General features: G+C 44.2%; 1 protein-coding gene across 3 annotated transcripts in view; it reads right to left on the bottom strand.

Annotated features, from left to right (window-relative positions):
* The window catches only part of IQCA1 (IQ motif containing with AAA domain 1), a 163,883-nt gene extending 142,358 nt beyond the window's left edge, over nt 1–21,525 (bottom strand). Inside the window, exons 1-3 of one of the 3 annotated variants that reach the window (XM_044978528.1) lie at nt 21,437–21,525; nt 20,631–20,763; nt 4,833–5,160 (exon numbers count right to left, since the gene is read on the bottom strand). In XM_044978528.1, coding sequence (XP_044834463.1) covers nt 4,833–5,160; nt 20,631–20,641 — 339 coding nt within the window. In that variant the 5' untranslated portion in view covers nt 20,642–20,763; nt 21,437–21,525. Of the gene's footprint in view, nt 1–4,832; nt 5,161–20,630; nt 21,043–21,436 lie in introns of those variants that run through there. The other 2 variants (XM_044978527.1, XM_044978529.1) reach the window with 2 other exon arrangements.
* Nucleotides 21,526–21,938: the final 413 nt, after the last annotated feature.

The raw sequence follows: 21,938 nt of genomic DNA, 5'->3' as shown, positions 1-21,938 counted from the left end.
GCCTAAAGATTCTTGAATTTCCAGGAGTGTTGTGTGACTTGACCTATGTAACAGCTGCTGTGCTATTACTTTGCAATTACTCAAGGTCTAAATCAACAACAAAAAATCAATCCAGTTTCTGAATCATCCCCACCCGGTTTCATACAGGTTTCCACAGCATTTTTTTTAAATTGTGCAATATTTTGAACATTTCAGAGTTTGCTGGTATATAAAAATGTACAGACAGTGATTTCCTCTGAATTTAATAACCTCATTAGTATGATCCTCCCACATTATTTAATCAACATCTTGGAAAACAAATCATCTGTATTGCATTGTTATTATTACAAGGAATTAAGACAAGATTAATTATCTAGCCTCTTCAGTATTTCTAAGGTGCCTATCCCTGTCGTATCTAATCACCTCTCAGAATCAAGAATGATTGGAAATGTCTACCCAAGAGTTTGCCTTTACTCACTTATATCATAAGCAGGGGCGGCTCTAGGCACGCCTGCGGGAGGTCCGCCGAAGCCGCGGGACCAGCGGACCCTCCGCAGGCAAGCCGCCGAAGGCAGCCTGCCTGCTGCCCTCACAGCGCTGGCAGAGCTTCCCCCATGGCTTGCTGCCCCAAGCACGCGCTTGGCATGCTGGGGCCTGGAGCCGCCCTGATCATAAGATGAGTATGTGAGCATGGGATGATAAAGTTCAGGATCCTGACACAAGAAAGAAAGGAGAACAGCAGAATATGGACCCTGGACTTCAGAAAAGCAGACTTTGACTCCCTCAGGGAACTGATGGGCAGTATCCCCTGGGAGAATAATATGAGGGGGAAAGCAGTCCAGGAGAGCTGGCTGTATTTTAAAGAATCCTTATTGAGGTTGCAGGAACAAACCATCCTGATGAGTAGAAAGAATAGTAAATATGGCAGGCGACCAGCTTGGCTTAACAGTGAACTCCTTGCTGATCTTAAATACAAAAAAGAAGCTTACAAGAAGTGGAAGATTGGACAAATGACCGGGGAGGAGTCTAAAAATATTGCTCAGGAATGCAGGAGTGAAATCAGAAAGGCCAAATCACACTTGGGGTTGCAGCTAGCAAGAGATGTTAAGAGTAATAAGAAGGGTTTATTCAGGTATGTTAGCAACAAGAAGAAAGTCAAGGAAAGTGTGGGCCCCTTACTGAATGAGGGAGGCAAACTAGTGACAGAGGATGTGGAAAAAGCTAATGTACTCAATATCATTTTTTGCCTGTCTTCACAAACAAGGTCAGCTCCTAGACTGCTGCATTGGCCAGCACAGCATGGGGAGGAGGTGACCAGCCCTCTGTGGAGAAAGAAGTGGTTCAGGACTATTTAGAAAAGTTGGATGAGCACAAGTCCATGGGGCTGGATGTGCTGCATCCGAGGGTGCTAAAGAAGCTAGCGGATGTGATTGCGGAGCTATTGGCCATTATCTTTGAAAACTCATGGTGATAGGGGGAGGTCCTGGATGACTGGAAAAAGGCTAATGTAGTGCCCATCTTTAAAAAAGGGAAGAAGGAGGATCTGGGGAACTACAGGCCAGTCAGCCTCACCTCAGTCCGTGGAAAAATCATGGAGCAGGTCCTCAAGGAATCAGTTCTGAAGCACTTAGAGGAGAGGAAAGTGATGAGGAACAGTCAGTATGGATTCGCTAAGGGCAAGTCATGCCTGACTAACCTAATTGCCTTCTATGAGGAGATAACTGGGTCTGTGGATGACGAGAAAGCCGTGGACATGTTATTATTTAGCAAAACTTTTGATAAAGTCTCCCACAGTATTCTTGCCGGCAAGTTAAAGAAGTATGGGCTGGATGAATGGACTATAAGGTGGATAGAAAGCTGGCTAGATCATCGGGCTCAACAGGTAGTGATCAATGGCTTGATGTCTAGTTGGCAGCTGGTATCAAGCGAAGTGCCCCAGGGGTCAGTCCTGGGGCCGGTTTTGTTCAAAAGCTTCATTAATGAACTGGATGATGGGATGGATTGCACCCTCAGCAAGTTCATGGATGGCACTAAACTGGGAGGAGTGGTAGATACGCTGGAGGGTAGGGATAGGATACAGAGGGACCTAGACAAATTAGAGGACTGGGCCAAAAGAAATCTGATGAGATTCAACAAAGACAAGTGCAGAGTCCTGCACTTTGGACGGAAGAATCCCATGCACTGCTACAGACTAGGGACCGAGTGGCTAGGCAGCAGTTCTGAAGAATAGGACCTAGGGGTTACAGTGGAGGAGAAGCTGGATATGAGTCAACAGTGTGCCCTTGTTGCCAAGAAGGTTAACTGTAATTTGGGCTTTATAAGTAGGGGCATTGCCAGCAGATCGAGGGACGTGATCATTCCCCTCTATTTGACATTGATGAGGCCTCATCTGGAGTACTGTGTCCCGTTTTGGGCCTCATGCTACAAAAAGGATGTGGAAAAATTGGAAAGAGTCTGGCGGAGGGGAACAAAACATGACTTCTGAGGAGAGGCTGAGGGAACTGGGATTGTTTAGTCTGCAGAAGAGAAGAATTAGGGGAGATTTGATAACTGCTTTCAACTACCTGAAAGGGGGTTCCAAAGAGGATGGATCTAGACTGTTCTCAGTGGTACCAGATGACAGAACAAGGAGTAATGGTCTCAAGTTGCAGTGTGGGAAGTTTAGGTTGGATATTAGGAAAAACTTTTTCACTAGGAGGGTGGTGAAACACTGGAATGGGTTACCTAGGGAGGTGGTGGACTCTCCTTCCTTAGAGGTTTTTAAGGTCAGGCTTGACAAAGCCCTGGCTGGGATGATTTAGTTGTGGATTGGTCCTGCTTTGAGCAGGGGGTTGGACTAGATGACCTCCTGAGGTCCCTTCCAACCCTGATATTCTATGATTCGATGATAAAAATCACAACTGTCTCACATTTCCATTGCTTATTTTTTTACAGTATTACTCCCTGATGCAGAGAAGTGAAAGAAGAGGGCTTCTTTGAGAGACATGCAGAGAAAGAAGAACCCCAAAAAGATCTATGAATTAGTAGAAGTCAAGGCACTACTGAGTAGCACAATTGATTGTTAGAACCTTGCTTATGAATAGAGGCAATTCTTCCAAGAGTAAGCTATCACTAGCACTCCTTAATGGCAAGTACAACTTATTATCCAATATGTATTCTGATGGTCAAAATAGTTCTCTGCTATGAATAAAATAGCAGAAAGATGGTTGATTGAAATAAGTGGCAATCACTGTACTATACATATTTATATGTCAAAATCAGTTAAAAGCCGCAATACGTTTCATTTCTAAAAACTGAAGAACTAATTCTATAATATATTAAGATACCACTAGGCAATTTCTTTCACATTATAACCAGGATCCAGGAAATAGTAATCATTTAAACAACAACTTTGTTTACTTTTTCATTAGAGAAGCTGTTACCTACTGTACCCAACTTTGACAACAGGTAGAGTTGTCAGAAACAAAAGGAATTATCAGTCAAATCACCATTATTTCTCATCTGTTTTTTAATACCCTCAACCTTCAAGGAGCCATATTATGGCCATACAGTAGGACCTCAGAGATACAAGCACTAGAGTTATGGACTGACCGACACCATGTGAAACCAGAAATAACCAATCAGGCAGCAGCAGAGACACAAAACAAAACAGAAAAGCAAGTACTGTACTGTGCCTGTATTGCTTCTTAAAGGTAGGCACATCTGGGCTGCAGAACAGGAGCAGCGCTGGGGTCTGCACAGCTTTTGCCCCTCTCCTCCTCGCTGGGTGGGGGGTGCGTTGTTTTTACCCCCAGCCCCCCAGCTGGGAGTGGGGCATGCTGTTTTCACCCTCCCTCCCCCGCCTAGAGGAGAACACGCAAATTCATGCTGGGGCTGAGTAGGGAACTGAATCCTGGCTGGATCTCAAGCTGCGCTTTGTTCAGAGTTACGAACATTTCAGAGTTATGGACAACCTCCATTCCTAAGGTGTCCATAACTCTGAGGTGCTACTGTATTTACTAGGGTTGAGGTTTAGTTGGGATGTCCTTCAGACAGCTGCTCCTAAATTGGATAGAAGGGTTATTACAAGGCAATCCTTTTCCCTAGACACTGAATGTGGTCCCAGCCCCTTCCTGCCTTGCAATGAGAGGGCAGACTAAAGATTCTCAGGTGGCAGTGTGGAGAACTAACCACAGGGCCAGTCTATTCTCCACCTAGTTTTATTTGTAACCTCTGAGAGAGCCATGAGGTCAAACTGATTCACCTTGAAGCAAAAGGCAAATCAAACCGCAGTCTGATATTGGCTGTGGCTTGGTCCTGAGTGGACCATCCTATGTGATCCTAGAGTAAAATCAGGGTGGATTTGCAATGTTACCATTATTAACATCGAAGCTGACTTATTCTAGCATGAGGACCAAGTAGAACAAGTCAGACTTAAAGGAGATCACCTTTATTAAAAACTATACATCTTTGGTAGTATTACAGACATACTGAGATATAACATATTGATCAAGCCGATTCATTTTGAAAAGCTTGCTCCCGTGTGAAAGGCTCACTGTAGAATGAATATATTCTGTATAGTTATTTTTAACATAAATAGTGACTATGCAGTAAACTAGTGAGCATATAGTAGGCCAAGTTCTCTGCTGATGTAAATTGGGGCAGTTTCATTGAAATAAATGGTGCTCTGCCAATTTACACCAACAGAGAATTTAGCCCAGTACAGTTAAATAGTATTGACTTTCTGGTAAATCCTAGGCTAGATCCTCAGACAGAGTAAATCAGCACAGATTCAGTGACATCAACAGATTTACATTAGACTATAGAATATATAAAATATATTCCTAACTTGCTTATGATAAAAGTATACCTACAGGGGACAGCTTAAGATCTTGCAGGATATCATCAAAGTAATGAAACTCTGAGTTCTCCAGCTCCACCATTTCATTCTTCAGCTCCAGGATACGGCCCATCACTCCCTCCAGCACTTGCCGAATCACTAACCGTTTTTGTGGGTGAACGATCTGGTCGTAGACAGTCTCCAAGTTACAGAAAATTTGCACATATTTGATGTAGAAGGTGGCTAAAGTCTGGAATACTGTTATGCGATCCTTCTGTGGCTTTAGGGACTTATCTTCTATTTCCCTCTGGAGCAGACCGTTGAGGGCTTCTTGGGCTTCTGCCCACATCTTATTATAAGTGCTAATTGAAAGGAGAAAAGAATATCTTAGCTGCAGATATAAGCATTGATTAGCACACAAGTGGATGCACAGTTACTGAGTGTCTCCAAGACTCCAGAAGTATGGATATCTTGCAAATGCAAGCACTGAAGTGCATTTTAATTCCAAAAAGATTTTAAAAACTTAGCTAAAATGTATTTTAAAGCAGAGTTTATGTATTTTATTAGGGTTGGTCCCTTCCAACCCTAATAATCTATGATTCTATGATTCCTTAATTAAACCATAGCTCTTTTTTATTGTCTCTGCTAGTAAAACAGGTGTGGAAATAGGAGTTTTAAAATTATGCTTTAATAACATAAAAAAGTTAGAAATTGTTGGAGTTCATCACAAAATATAGTTGTAACGACAGCCCCTGTCGAGCAACAAGCTCTGCATAGGCAGATCCCTGTGCCTATGTGAAACCCCACTGAAGGCAATGCGAGATCAGAACCTAAGGCATGTACGTTAGGCGTCACAACCCTTATTGCATGATTCAATGTCCAGTGGTTGCAATTTAAAAAAATAAAATGTTAGGATCCCCTTTTTATTCTCCTGCCAGGAACTGGCCTGCAGTAGCATCAAAAAGGAGTTTAAAGGTTACAATGATGGTGATGTTTTTTTCATTGGCAATATGATGCAAAATGTGGACATGGAAGTTATATCACCTGCATCTTGGAAATTGTCGGTTCTGCAAGGAATTGCTGGTATTTCCACAGGCTGTGACAATAACAGCAGGCTTCTCTTACAATCCAGCCTTTCCAGGCTAGCTGCAACAGCAATGATTGTGGGGGTGTAGCGGGGTGGTCACCCGCTCTAGCCTTAAAGGGCTTAAACCAGCCCTGGAGAGGGCAGTGGCTGGGAGCAAGCAGTCCCCAGGCTGAGTGGGGAAGCAGCCTCAGCTGGCCCTTATAAGAGGGCAGTGGGCTAGGAGCACACACACTCTCTCTCTAGCCTTTGGAGAGGGAGGGACCAGGCTGCTGGGGGAGCTGAGGTACCGAGGGTGGAGCAGGGCTGGGGAAGGGCCAGGGAGCTGGGGAGCTCCAGCCTAGCAGAGCCCGAGGCTGCAGGCTGAAGTAAGGGCCCACTAGAGGATACTAGGGCTGCAGAGGGGCAGCTCTGCTATAGGTAGAGGCAGCAGGTCTAAACCCAGCCTTGCCTGTGATGAGTGGCTTATACTGCAGTCTGCCTCAGGGAGCAGGGGCTAGTTGGTGACTGGCAGTAGCCTATGACTGAGGCGAGGCAGGGATCGTGGGTGGGGGGTTCTCCTGGAGGGAAGACCCTGAGACTGAGGGGTGTACTGCCAGGGGGCAGTACACCGGTGTGCAAGGGGCACTGGGTCCGGGAGCGACACGGGGCCCAGGAAAAGCAGGACACCAGCATGCAGAGGGCGCTCTGATGGCAGGAGAGCTAATTCCCAGAAGGTACCAGCAGGAGACGCAGCAGGGGTGAGTCTGTACAGTTACAGGGGGGATCAAGGAAGGTAGTGTGGCCTAGAAGATAAGTGTGTGAGTTCTAGTCCCAGCTCTGCCGCTGGCCTACTGGGTGACTTTGGGCAAATTACTTCACCTCACCATGCGTCAATTTCTCTAGCTGTAAAATGGGCATAATGATACTTACTTCCCTTTGAAAAGTGCTTTGGGCTGTACTGATGAAAGTGCTATATCAGAACTAGTTTTTTTTTCTTTTTACAGTGGCAACATAGAGTGTATTGGAATATGCTACTGTAAGATGGAAATTGGAACATAAGAATGGTTAAAGAGGTATTTTAAAAAGAGCACTCAGTCTCACAGCCATGCTGGAAATCCTGAACTAAGAAAGGAACTGCCATGTAAAAAGGATTGGAACTCTGCTTTCACTGTTCATCCTCAGTCTCTCAAATACTGATGCATGACAGCTAGTAAGGTAGGAAAATAATGTGAGAAAGGACCTCAGATGACAGAATGTATAGTTTTGTGCTTAAGACCATGGGCTGGGACTCAGGATATGCATCAGTTCCTGTCTCTGTCATAGACTTTCTGTGTGACATTGGTCAAGTTACTTAAGCTTCCTGTGCTTCAGTTCCCAATATGCAAAATGGGGTTAATAATACTGTTTTTATCTGTCTTGTTTACACTGTTTTCTCTTCAGGGCAAAGGCTGCCTCTCACTACGTGGATGGGGCCTCTGAGTTACTGTAATACAAATACCTTACAGATTTAAACCTTGTTATTTAAGGAGAAGCGGCAACTTAAAAAACCAGACCTGACTCCCTCAGAATACTGAGGAGATTTGTATCTAAAGCTGAAAGTACAGTTTTACTTCATCCAAAAACTAAAGCTAGCATCCTGGCTAGAAAACCTAGAAGGATGGAGTTCTCTGCTCCCTCTGTTGGGGAGAAGTGGAAAATCCAGCTCTGGCTAACTTCATTTACATGAATTGTAATATTGTTTACTCATAATTCCACCTATTGAGTTTTTGTTCTTTTGGTTGGAAATGTTTGTTTTCATGTGTAAAGGTGATAATAGGTTGTTGCCAGTGCTGCGCTCATGAAAGGACATAGAACTGTGAAAGATATGCCAGGGGTGAGGAATCACCCTGACTGAACAAGAAACAGACTTTGGTTGGATAACAAAGCTTGGCCTCAAAAAAGAAATAGCAAGTTTTGTCTTGAAGAACTCTGATCTAGAGAATAGGGATTTTATCCTAGGGTCCAGTTCTGCTCTGTGTTCCCTGTGTGGCGGTTCCTTAACCTCAGTGAAAAACTCCATAGAGAGGTCTGTCTGTATCAATAATGATGGAGAAGTAGAGCTGGCTCTATGCAAAGGCCTCACTGGCAGCAGCAGAGTAGAGTTGGTTCCACAGGAAGTCCTGACCAGACCAGTGGTGGCAATAATGAGCTGACTTCACAGTGTCCCAGCTCACTCAGCTGGTGGAGGCAGACCTGGAAGCACTGGACCGGACTAAGTTGCTGCTCATTGGCGTCAGATCTGGCAGAATAGCTCTCTGAGGTCTAGAGCTGACAAGCAGAGGAGAGCCGCCCTTGGATATCCTTTGGTTACCACTGAGACTAACTCAACCTGTGAATGGGGTTTTTGGTGGGTGGATTTTGTGGTGATACAGGGTTCTGGAGCTCCATAAGCTGGACTGGGAGATGACCAAACTCTTGGTGTATTAATTTGGGTTGTTCAGTTTCTCATATATAAATATATATCACTGTTTTGTTTCATGTTTCTTTTGGTTGTTTCACCTTTCTCTCCAAATTAAAGATTTGTTCCATATTTCTGAATGACTTTCGAGCACTTGTGAGTGGGGGAAAAAACTTCCTGTAAGCATGACAAGGGAAGCTTTATTTTTATTTCCCAGACCCAGAAACAAGAGTCCTGCTCTGGGTGGGATTCGAGTCATATATCAATGTACCTTAGATACATTGAACCTAGCCCTTGTTGCTGTCACTGGCACCTGGCAGGAGGATTATTAACACATTCAATTGAATTATGTCTGCTACATTTTATAGAGCTATTTTGTACCAGTTATCTTGCTGGTCTGATTCAGACTGAGAATGCAGTTGCATATTAATTTTCTGTTGTGATGAAGAGGCCAAGCAGCTGCAACCGATGTGATTGTCATCCATAAGTGTATGGGTTGGAATCTTCGTAAGCCAATCATATTGTTCCCTCATGCCTATGCATTTTATAATACTGAATGATATACTTGCAATTGTAATGATGCTATGGAGATGGCAGGATAATATTGCAGTAAGGTTTCTCATCTTGGACATAGTGGCTTGAGCTCGATGTATTTGTTTATTTCTTCGGGATATTGATGGGGATGTTCTGACTGACTAGAATGCTCAGCAAAAATATTAACAATCTGAGCCTGCTATTGAATTTACATGCTTTAATTTTTTTAAAGTGTATACTATACTTTTCAGCTTCAGCAGGATGCAGCTGGCCCTGCTCTTCTTAATGTATTAACAGCCCACCCAGATCTTTCCCCCTTTCTTCCTACTTCATTTATATCCCATTGCACCAACTGACTCAGTAGATTGCAGCAATTAACCCAGGTGCAAGAGATAAACAAAATAAAACCACTGGGGTATGAAAGATTGGCACAAGCAAGAATGCCATTAGCTGTGCCCTGACAGCTCAGCCAATTGATCAATGGGGTTTTGTACACTTTCTTAGAATTGGGGACTCAGATGAACGGAAACCAACGAGACTCATGGGGTACTCCAGCACAGAAGAACACAATACACTATTGTACTTTCCTAGCGGTGTGTATCTAGAAACAATTTTGCAGTGGGGAGGTTATAAATCTTTGAGGCTGTCTGGCCCTATAGGCTGTACCCCAACTACAGGCTTGATTTATGAACAGTGGGTATCCTCAGGCTAGAACATTTCAAATGCAAGTTGTTTCAGAGCTGACAATAGGCATCAGTGCAACCAGAACTGCCCATACAACTGTCCACTCCATTTTACAATAACCTCTTTCTCTCTCCCTAGTCTCGGGAGAACACCAAGTGTTCTCCCATTGCACCAGCTAATATTCAGTTTCTTTTTATATTTTTGAATCATTTTTTTTAAATTAAAGCATGTTAATGTAAGGCAAAATAGTATCAGATAAGTGTAAGATAATGACAAATTACTGCAGGCATGTTGTTATGGCTCGGTTTCAGGTCTGTGGAGATCATGACATTTGTCTGTTTTTCCAGCATTAACATTCAATCTAAATAAAGGATGGGAAAGGGGGGGAGGAAATAAAGTACAAAACATTAAGGAAAAGAAAAAGGAGGGAAAAGAATGACGTCAAAACAACCCCGGGCAGATGCTCACATGGTGTAAGTCAGCATACACCATGTGAGGATCTGGCCCCTAGTGCTTATGATAGGGAGCCAACTGACCCATCACCAGAATGGGCACTACTTGTTCGGGCAGTGATGGAGGAAGTGCATTTTAAGTGTCTCATGATAAAACGAACAAGTAAACACACGGCCAGATGTTGCTAGACCTGATTATAGAGGTGCAAATTCTCACGTAAACATTCAGTGATTAAGGCCATACTGGTCCATAGGTGCAGTAAGTGCAGTAGCCTTAGGGCTCAAAGGTGCCTGAATGTGTGGCCCTTGCTGCGCTGCTGCACCACAAGGGCAACTCCAGGAACAATTGTGTTTCTGAGAGGCACAGTCTCCTCCTGAGCGCCTAGGGGCACAAATGGGGCATGACCACTGCAGTCTCCATTAGTTTCTACAGTCTCTGCTCCTCTGTCAGAGTGGCTAATGCTCCCTGTGTGCTGAGGGGAGTGCCTGGCCCCAGCCCAGGGACCATAGGGGGGGAGTGAGGCCCTTCAGCCCTCCCCACCTTACTAACCAGGCAGCATAGGGCCCTTCACTCACTTTTCATTTTGCCCATTTGCTACGGTTTCCTTCCCACGAGCTTGAAAGGACACCACACCCCTGTCTTCTAGAGAAAGAGGGACCTGTGGGCAAAAATGGCTTCCAGCCACCAAGGAAAGAGTGAAACAAAATCCTGACTGCTGACTTTTCTTTTAATCTTAAAGGAAAGTCTCTGCTAGTTGTGATGTACACTAGGAACTGTCATCAAGACATCATGAAGACTGGCTCCCTTTCCTTTGTTATTAGGCAATGGTCATTAGGGTCATATGTACTAGTGTGTGAAGTTACATCAGAAGTGGATTTAACCCATTAGGGTGAAGATCATGATTATGACCCTGATCCTGCTAATACTCATGCCCACGCTTAATGTTACTATCACAGGTAGTCCCACTGAATTCAATAAGGCTACGCATGGTAGTAAAATTAAATATGTGTGTGATGTTCTCCTCTGGTGTTATCTGGACCAGTGACCTGCTATGTGACTCCAATCCTTGACTCTGGGAGCCAGCCTTACCCTGCTCTGCTGTGAGAACCCCCACTACTGGGCTGTTCACGTGCAGTCTCTGGCATGTAAGCTGCTCCCGGCTACTTGCAAACGAATGACACTAGCCAATCTCTCCGGACCCAGACACAACCCTAAGAACCTCCCTCTTGCAGTGTCCAGTTATACCTGCTGGACACTGCAAGCTTATATGAGTTCATCAATTTAACAAAGAAATTGATAGGTATCAGGCTTGTTATCCCAAGGGGAGCCCCTGACACACTTCAAACCAAACGCACTGCTTCAGGTAGAATAAACAAACAGATTTATTAACTATAAAGATAGATTTTAAGTGATTATAAGTCAAAACATAACGCATCAGATTTGGTCAAATGAAATAAAAGCAAAGCACATTCTAAGCCGATCTTAACACTTTCAGTGCCCTCGCAAACTTAGATGCTTCTCACCACAGGCTGGCTGGTTGCTTTTTAGTCAGGCTCTCCCCTTTGATCAGCGCTTCAGTCACTTGGTGTCGTGGTGTCTGTATATGTAGGTGGAAGAGAGAGGAAGAGCATGGCAAACGTCTCTTCCTTTTATTATGTCCTTTCCTCCCCCTGGGCTCTGCCCCCCCCCAGAGTCAGGTGAGCATTATGGAGTCTCTCCATGCAAGGTTGAGCAATTCCCCCGGTGTGGCTACATGCAGGTGAGTCATTGCATTGTAGCTCCCTTTCTGGACAATGGCTGTTGATGGGTTGTTTGACATCCCGCCTGGGCGTTGGTTACTTTCCTTGCTGTTGCTTCTGGGGAACTAATATCTGGCTGATTCCCTCAATTTACAGCATGTTTTAGTGACAACCATACTACACAATTCTCACAACTTGATATGCATTAATGATATACATATATGGATAGAGAAATGACTTTTAGCAGATCATAACTTTTCCCCTGTTACCTTACAAGGCATGTTTTATACGTAAGATCAGGATTATATGAAAATGAGGAATATGGAGGTTACAGCACGCTCCCCCAAGGTATAGAACGTCACAATGTGCATGAGTGTTTTCAGAACGAAGGTCTAAAATTGTTCCTGGGGCATCCAACATGCTTACTCAGTAGTTGTAGGAATCAGCGGCAGAAGTAGTAGCAATTGCAGTTAACTATAAAGAGTGTAAATGACTGCATTCAAATTTTGAAAGTGTGATTCAAGAGATGAGGGAGATGCAGGAAGGATGAGTATTTGGAGGTCTAACCTAGTCTATATTAAGTGTGTGTGTGTGAATTAATGCAACTGAGTATAATTTTCATACTTCCAACATTAGAAGATGAAATTCAGGGGAGGGCAAGGTTCTTAAAGTTAACCTCCTGTGCACTGTATACACACACACACACACACACACACACACACACACACACACACACACACACACACACACACACACACACACACAGAGTATAAGCAGTACTGCTGATTGCCATAGCAGCTGAAAGGCATGGAATGTTACAGGGGAAAATAAGCAACACTGAGTAATGGGATGAGAAAAACATATACACTCACTTAATTCCAAAGGCCCTATAGTGCATTCTGGCAGCTCTTATGGCTTTGGAGTAAAAGAGAGTCCTGCCTTTCTGATCAATGTGTCCCTTCAGCTCTCTATGCTCCCGGAGAGAGTGAACAAAGTACAGATACTAGTAGTCAATCAAGAATACTTTATTAATCATCCAGCCTTTGTGCCATACTATGGCACCTTCTATGTAGAACTTCTCTTTGATTACTCAGAATAAAATATGACCTACTCATTTAAAATACTCATTTACTCATTTAAGATACATTTTTGTGGTCAAGCTGACAGTAATTGTTTAAAACGCTGTCAATTTATTTTACACTTATTTAATATTCCTGTATCCTCAGAAGCCTGACAATACATTTCTGCCTGACATTTCTTTTTCAATTTGGAAAAACTAACTTAAGTGCTGTTTTCAACAAAGCTGAAATTAATCTGGTTATTTTTGTTGCACCAATTCTGCATTCATGCTGAAGTGTTTACAGAATTAACATTAAGCATGGGAGTTGTTCCATTGACTATTTGCAGGACTGGGGCCTTAGTGACTTATGTCAACTAATTTTTGTGAACCAGCAACAATTAGTTAACTTCTGTTGCAGAGCCAGCAGAGGGAGATCAAAATACTTTGGGCCACGCTGATTTACTTATGCCCAAATAAATCTGTTAGTCTTTAAGGTGCCCCCGGACTCCTTGTTGTTTTTGTGGCTACGGACTAACATGGCTACCCCCGATACTGATTTACTGGAAGCTGCAACCCACTCTGTGGGGATGATGAGGACAGAGGAGCTATGCTCCAGCAGAAGTCACAGAAGATATTTTGGCTGTCACAGAGGAGTGCAAACTGCAGCAGCCGGGCTGCTACTCAACTGCAGGTTGCAACTCACACGCTGTGCAGTGGCCTTCTGCTGATTGGTGTATAGAGGCAGAAGTGTGGGTCCCCATTGGCAGGCTTCTACATCAGGGTAAAGGAAGAAAAGCCCCCTCAAGCACACTCACCCGCTTTGCATGTCCACACAGCGCTGGACACACAAGTACTGAATGGGCTGGAGATATCTTAAGGACACCAATCTCTTTCTTGGGATATTTTGGCTTTTGATCCCAGAAAGAAGTAGTAGTTCCTGAGGCCCATGAGAATGAAAGGTGAGCTGACTTCCAAAAACGTTATCCAAACCTCTTCTGTTCAAAACCTTTCAATTCCAGCTTTGGACAAAGTTTTGGGTCAAACTTGCGCACTATCCCTAAATTTAGCCCAAGCTATTCCAGGATGAGGGAGCATACAGTGGAACGACATGAATTGCCTTAACTATTTCCCGGCCAGCTAATGATTTTCTATAGATTCAGTAGCAAAGGTGCAAAATAAAGGAGGATAAAGCTCGACAGACTCTAGTCACTGGGAGAAGTAAATACAGCACACTGGCATTGTTAACAGGAACAGCCTTGCACGTCTACCTTCTCCGATTTCATTCTTCAGTAGTAGAACAGAGTGAACACAGGATAAAAGGTTGTGTGGCACAAACGTAATGGGAAACCACAGCAAAGACAAGGAAGCCTGCTTCACTAAACACCAGCTGTAACACTGCACCTCAGTAGCTTTCAAGCACCTGCTCTTGCCCAAACTCACAAGGCTGATGAAAAGATACTTCTTTGGTCAAAGAAGGGTATTGTGCCGGTGAATTTTAATACAACAGCAGGAATAGAAATTTGAGTAATTTAGGTGGGGAAGAGATTACCATATGCTGAATTTTACTTTACCATGCTCTAAGGAGCAGCCTTTTATTTAACCATTGCAGTTTATCCAGCCTGAGGGCAATATGATGCCCTCTGCTTTGAGACAAGGAGGGAAGCAAATGCATGATTTCCCTGGCAAAATCAGAAGAATATTCCTATGTTGCCTGTGGCTGGAGAAGTGTGTAAAGACAGCTCTGCAGTATGACAGTAGTACTGCATCCCCATCACATCACCACCAGTAGCTACTCCACGTCAAAGATCCTGTATTGCATTATGTGTGCTGAGTGGGTGAACGGGATATGGCTAGCCAGAAAGGGTCCAGAGCTAGGGGGCAGCTGTTCTCCACTGTATTCTCCAGCTCCAAGATGCCTTAATTTACACAGCACTGTTCTGGGCACGGTAATGAGATTTATTACAGCATTAACTCCCTCCACACAGCTTCTTAACCCTTGGAGGGGGGAGTAGTGTCCAGCTATACTGCTGGCTGCACTGCCATTGCTGGGGAGGAAACACAGGACAGGCAGGCTGCTCTAGGGTGACCAGATGTCCCGATTTTATAGGGACAGTCCTGATTTTGGGGGCTTTTTCTTATATAGGCACCTATTTTCCCCCCCACCCATCCCATTTTTTTACACTTGCTATCTGGTCACCCTACTCTCCTCAGATGTCCCAAAGTCTGCAAGGGGCCAACATTCCCTATTAATGCGTAGGGTTCATGTATGTAGACTCCTATACAATGCTAACCCCTTTCACACTGATGAGAATAGGGCCTGTTTTCTAGCATAACTGTAGTTGTAAATTTCCCCCGCCAATGTTTATTTTTTTTCTTTCAAAGCAGAAGACTGTGGCCCTTAATCCAGTGACCCTCTCCTAAATGGATCCTACAAACTGTTCCAAATTCTATAGGTCTAATAATTATCCAGGACAGTCTTTGAATACATGAAGGATGGCAATAAAAATTGTTTCCATGATAACAGAATGAACTCCAACATGAAAATATTTGATCTGATAAGTATACTTGATCCCTCTTGAAAGAAATATGCTTGACTAAAAAAAAAGTCATTTGCTACAAGTGCTCAAGGAATATCTTCATGCGTGTTTATAAAACAATCTAATCCTTCAGTCAGCCAAAATGCTTCTTTAGCAGCTACAGTGTCATCACACTAATTCAAGAGATCTCAGTTCCTCATTTACTCTTGTCTTAACAAGCATATTCTCGTAGGTTACATGTGGCAACCACAAAAATTAAGCACAAAGAAATCTCATTTAATCTTTTTATTACTGACCTTAGCACAAAAAGTGGGAATGTGCTAATAAAGTTTGCAGATGACACAAAACTGGGAGGTATTGCTAACACAGAGAAGGACTGGGATATCATACAGGAAGATCTGGATGACCTTGTCTTAACAAGCATATTCTCGTAGGTTACATGTGGCAACCACAAAAATTAAGCACAAAGAAATCTCATTTAATCTTTTTATTACTGACCTTGGCACAAAAAGTGGGAATGTGCTAATAAAGTTTGCAGATGACACAAAACTGGGAGGTATTGCTAACACAGAGAAGGACTGGGATATCATACAGGAAGATCTGGATGACCTTGTAAACTGGAGTAACAGTAATAGGATGAAATGTAATAGTGAAAAGTGCAAGGTCATGCATTTAGGGATTAATAGCAAGAATTTTGGTTATAAATTGGGGACGCATCAGTTGGAAGTAACAGAGGAGGAGAAGGACCTCGGAGTATTGGTTGATCACAGGATGACTATGCGCCGCCAATGTGATATGGCTGATAAAAAAGCTAATGCAGTTTTAGGATGCATCAGGCAAGGTATTTCCAGCAGAGATAAGGAAGTGTTAGTACCATTATACAAGGCACTGGTGAGACCTCATCTGGAATATTGTGTGCAGTTCTGGCCTCCCATGTTTAAGAAGGATGAATTCAAACTGGAACAGGTACAGAGAAGGGCTATTAGGATGATCCGAGGAAAGGAAAACCTGTCTTATGAAAAGAGACTGAAAGAGCTTGGCTTGTTTAGCCTAACCAAAAGAAGGCTGAGGGGGGATATGATTGCTCTTTATAAATATATCAGAGGGGTAAATATCAGGGAAGGAGAGGAATTATTTAAGCTTAGTACCAATGTGGACCCAAGAACAAATGGATATAAACTGGACACTAGGAAGTTTAGACTTGGAATTAGAGGAAGGTTTCTAACCGTTAGAGGAATGAAGTTCTGGAAAAGCCTTCCAAGGGGAGTAGTGGGGGCAAAAGACATATCTGGCTTCAAGACTAAGCTTGATAAGTTTATGGAGGGGATGATATGATGGGATAGCCTAATTTTGGCAATTAATTTGGCAGCTGATCTTTGATTATTAGTAACAAGAATATGCCCAGTGGTCTGTGGTGGGATGTCAGATGGGGTGGGATCTGAGTTACTACAGATCATTCTTTCCTGGGTGCTGGCTGATGAGTCTTTCCTACATGCTCAGGGTTTAACTGATCACCATATTTGGGGTCGGGAAGGAATTTTCCTCCAGGGCAGATTGGCAGAGGCCCTGGAGGTTTTTCATCTTCCTCTGCAGTATGGGGCATGGGTTACTTGCTGGAGGATTCTCTGCACCTTGAGGTCTTTAAACCACGATTTAAGGACATCAATAACTCAGACATAAGTTAAGGGTTTGTTACAGGAGTGTGTGGGTGAGATTCTGTGGCCTGCATTGTACAGGAGGTCAGACTAGATGATCATAATGGTCCCTTCTGACCTTTAAAGTCTATGAGTCTATGAATCTTGAGACCCATATCAGCCATTCTGTTATTTTGCCTGAGACTGATATCAGGCTGAGGTTCTTATCATTACTGAAATCTCCCTGTTTATCCTTTTAAATATTGGCACAACACTAGCTTTCTTCCATTCTCTGGGACTTCCCCAGTGTTTCATGACTTATTGAAAATCAACATTAATGGTCCAGAGAGCTCCCCAGCCAACTTTTTAAAAACTCTTTGATGCGAGTTATGTAGACCTACTGATTTTTAAAATGGCTAGCTTTAGTTGCTGTTTAACACCCTTGTTAGCTGCTGTTGGAATGGAAAGCATTTCATCTTCAACATCTAATATGAATACATCTTCTAGCTTTTGCGCAAAAGAAATAGTAAAACCTCTGCCACCAAATCTTATTATAAATGTATGTTTATGTCTCAAATAAAATATCAGCTTTCATTCTGAAGAAAAAAAGGCATGCACTGTTATTCCCGTTCATAAAATTCAAACACCTTAAGAAATCCTCTTTAATACAGCCCACTGTCTGCATTAAACCAGACAATTTGAAGTTTACTGTGTTGCCAACGTAATGACTTTAGAACTAAATAGAAAATAAAGATACTTGGATAGTCTAAGGGTACGTCCATACTACCCGCCGGATCGGCGGGTAGCAATCGACTTCTTGGAGTTTGATATATCGCGTCTCATCTAGACGCGATATATCGAACTCCGAACGCGCTCCCGTCGACTCCGGAACTCCACCACCGTGAATGGCGTTGGCGGAGTCTACGGGGGAGCCGCGGACTTCGATCCCGCGCCATGAGGATGGGTAAGTAGTTCAAACTAAGGTAGTTCGACTTCAGCTACGCTATTCGTGTAGCTGAAGTTGCGTACCTTAGTTCGACCCCCCCCCCAGCGTAGACCAGGCCTTAGTAGTTTAAGTAATGTATCAATTAATCTGATTCACTTTCACAGTAACTTCCTACACCAAGAAAAATAATTTGCTACCCTAACAAAAATTGTATATGATCCTGTATTGAATACTGTATTATAATGCGTACACACAGGGGGCAAGGGGGAGGGGGCAAATCAAGGTTGCAAAGACATTCTTAAGTCTAGCATTTCCTCATTTTTGAGTCTTTGATTTTGCAAGCTTGCACAATGTTCTTTTAATGCAATTTTTTGGATGGAATGTAAAATAAACTGTTGGTTTCTTTTAGTTGCTTTGTGAGAATTGGAAGGGAGAGACTAAAAATGGTCTTAACTTCAGAGTTCAATTATCTATTTTATATCAATCCAGCAGTCTCAGTTATGACAATTGGATTGTGTTGAATCATGATGATATTTAAAAGATCTTCACTATGTTCTTTTTGTAGCAGATGCCATAAAAAAAAAGTTAGTGCTATTCATAGCACTGCCCAGGCTCTGCTGTCAGTAGACCTGACTTTGTGAGGCTTGGGAAGCTGAGAAGTTACTGCTCAAGCTCTTACAAGCCACATAAAAGGTTGAGGAACAAACACATCTGTGAAAATCTCCTGTTGTGTGTGGAACAAAAGTATATCTGTATGTAAATGTTAGCATACTTTCTAAACTACTCTAGTGGCTATGCTGAGCATTTCCTAAGCGCATACAACATCCTGCACCCTTTATAGAGTATCCCAACTGCAACCATCCTTGAAAATGTTGAACATATGACATGCAATCATCTAACTACACACACCTGTGGGTTACTTGGACTGAACGTGCATTGCAATCACTTAATTCAGATGTGTACAGGTGGCAGATTATTCAGATGTTTACTTGTGAGTAATTGTATTGAACACTGCAATCAATCATCCCCATGCTATGCACACCTATGTATATCTGAATGGAGTGATCACACAGACTGGGCCAGCTAACCATAGGTACATGTAGCTGGATTATCTCACCAACTTCACTTCTTGGTTTGGAATAGAACCTGTACAAGCTCTTACCTTGTGGTAGCTGGACTGTGTATCATTTTGGAAGAACCGATTAACACTGTTGTATAGGAAACCTTGTAACACCTTGCCCTGCCCTGATTTAAGCTAAACAATGTTCAATAACGAATTGTGTCTGAGGCTATTTCTTCATGGCAAAGTTAACTCAAAATATATACACTTGAGTTAACTTCTCCCGAGTTAGCCTAACTTGAGTGAGAGAAGCCACTCTACAAAATAAAACTCCAGTTGCAAAGAGTAATTAAATTAGCAGCATAGAAAGATTGTGTTGGTAGCTGATGAGTTGTACTAACTTGAGCTGTAGCCTAGACCCTCTAACAGGCAAGTGGACTTGAGTTTAAAGCATCTCTGCCCCTTAGTTTAATGGTTTCTGTGCGTTGATGGGACTTGTGCTGGGGCAACGTTTGTGTTATAACTCGAATTAACTGCAGTGAAGATGAGCTTTAATTTTACTTCCTAAAAGGGTTCAAACTAGTGCTTGCTTTGCCTGTTCATTATTTTAAAAGTTGAAGTTTGGATACTCTTAGTGAGAGCTAGAGTGCTAAAAATAGAATGTAGCCATGGCAACACGGGCAGGAGGGGCTAGCTGCCCTGAGGGTGTGCCTGTAACACATGTTGAATACATACTATGGTGGCTAGCCCCTCCTGCTGCTTGTGCTGTCATGGCTATGCTATTATTAGCATGCTAGTTCCAGTGGAGCTAGCGCAAATCTGTCTCCTTGAGCTGGCAATCAACCCCCCAGCTTGAAGTGTAGGCACACCCTGTAAATCAGGCCCCTTAAAGTTGGGCATCTAAAAACTGAGGCATCTGAAATCTCAAGTCGCTCTTGAAAATTCAGCCAGTAATATTTAATACATTGCCGGGAGTGCTTTTACAAAACAATACAAAATAATATTTTCGGCTTGAAAACTAATCCACTTCATTTTTTCTTTTTTTGTTTATAGTTTTTATTTGATTTTCTTTTCTCTCTTGCTGGTTGATAACCAACACAAACAGGAAGGGAAAGTGACTAATTATACACGATAAACAGTGAAACTGACTATACACAAAGTGAACAAAGTAAACAAACTGGAGGGGAAAGTTTTTCTCTCTCATTCCTCTCGGGTAAATTTTAGGTGTTACTTTTAACAATGATATGTTAAAAAAAAAAGACGTAAGTATGATTTGCAAGTCGACAGCATTCCGTTACAAAAATGTGGCAATGCCCCCCTTAGCTTCTTGTACCAGCAATACTGCAAAGTAACCATAGAGCAAGGATGGATCCTTGCACAGCAGGAGATGCAACTGGGTTAATTTACACACACACACACACACACACTCTCTCTCTCTCCATCCAGGTTTTTCAAATGGGTTAATTCACACAAACACACACAAACAAACAGTACATATAGGTTTTTTCCACTGGGTGAATTTACGCACACACACACATACACATACACATACACACACACACACACACCCCCAGGGTTCCCCACAGCACTAAACTTTCTGAGCCTGGTTCTTTCCAATCCTGCCTTTCAAACAAACCATCCCCTGAAAGCTCCCCAAACCACCAGGTGAGATGTTTACTTACGTGTGCGACATGCTTCTGGCTTTTCCTCTTGGCTTTTCCTCTTGTTTTCACCTCGCTGCTTTCCCATCCAAAATACTGCAGCTGTGTTTATTGCCGGAGGAGGGTGAGTGGGGGTGGAAGGGGTTGCCTGCACCTTAATAAAAAATAGAAAAGCTGGTGCTACAACCTCTCTCTGGTGGCCCTGGTCAGAAGTCACTTGGGAGGCCCCAAAGCACCACGATTTTGGGCCCCCTCTTGGGGCAGTCTGACCCCGCACTATGGGGCCGGCCTGAGGCTGCTGCTGCTGCCTATCATCACACCAGCAACGGTGGCTTTTGTTTCACTCCTCGCAGGTCAGACTGGCTTGGCCCAGGCCTGCTGGAGGCTGCTTGTTGTGCCCAGCACACCTAGTTACAGTGGTTGTCAGCCTCCCCTCCTTCCCTTAGCAACTGGACGCCAAGCCTCCCAGCGCCCCCCCCCCCGCCGTTGCTATGGAAGCCAATGGGCCTGCTGCTGCCGCCTGTGCCTGTGTTTGCCTTTGTGGTGCAGACGAGGATTGCCAACATTGTATTTTGAAAATGCAGCACTGTTTTCTTAGCACGCCTCTGGGGGGCAGAGTAACCTGGGCCCATGGGGACCAGGGGTGGGGTGCCCAGTACCACAGGGGATGGGGGGTGCTAACCATGCTGCAGTTGAGGAAATGTTCCCCTCCCTGAAGCAGTCAGGCAGTCTTGGCTGTCAGGACCCAAGTCTGGAAGTAAACAGGGCAGCACTGGATGGCCAGGGTTGGCAGGGGGGGGTGGAAAGTTACACTGGTGAGTACTGACCCCCTGCTGGACTTCAGCCCTTGAGCTCTGTCTGGCAGGACAAGTGGACGGGGTTATGTGCCCTGGAGCTGTGCTGAAGGGCCAGGGTCAGAAAGTGGCTCTGTCTGGCAGTGGGGTGAGTACTCAGGGCCGGCTCCAGAGCCCAGCGGGGCAAGCACCTGCCTGGGGCGGCCCTTTCCCGGGGGGGCGGCAGGCTGGGCTGGCGGACCTGCCGCAGTCATGCCTGCGGGAGGTCCACCGGAGCCCCGGGAGCAGCGGACCTGCCGCAGGCATGACTGCGGAGGGGACGCTCGCCCGCCGGCTCCAGTGGACCTCCCGCAGGCATGACTGCGGACGGGTCGCTGGTCCCGCGGCTCGGCGGGCCCGCCCGCGGGCATGACTGCGGCAGCTCAAGCGGAGCCGCCGGACCAGCGAACCGCCGGCAGCTGCGGGAGGTCCAGCCGAGCCGCGCGACCAGCGGACCCTCCGCAGTCATGCCCGCGGGAGGTCCGCTGCTCTCGCG

The sequence above is a fragment of the Mauremys mutica genome, chromosome 10 (genome assembly GCF_020497125.1).
Source record: "Mauremys mutica isolate MM-2020 ecotype Southern chromosome 10, ASM2049712v1, whole genome shotgun sequence".
Lineage (NCBI taxonomy): Eukaryota > Metazoa > Chordata > Testudines > Geoemydidae > Mauremys > Mauremys mutica.
Note: the sequence above shows the minus strand (reverse complement) of the source record. Positions and strands in the feature narration are given on the sequence as shown.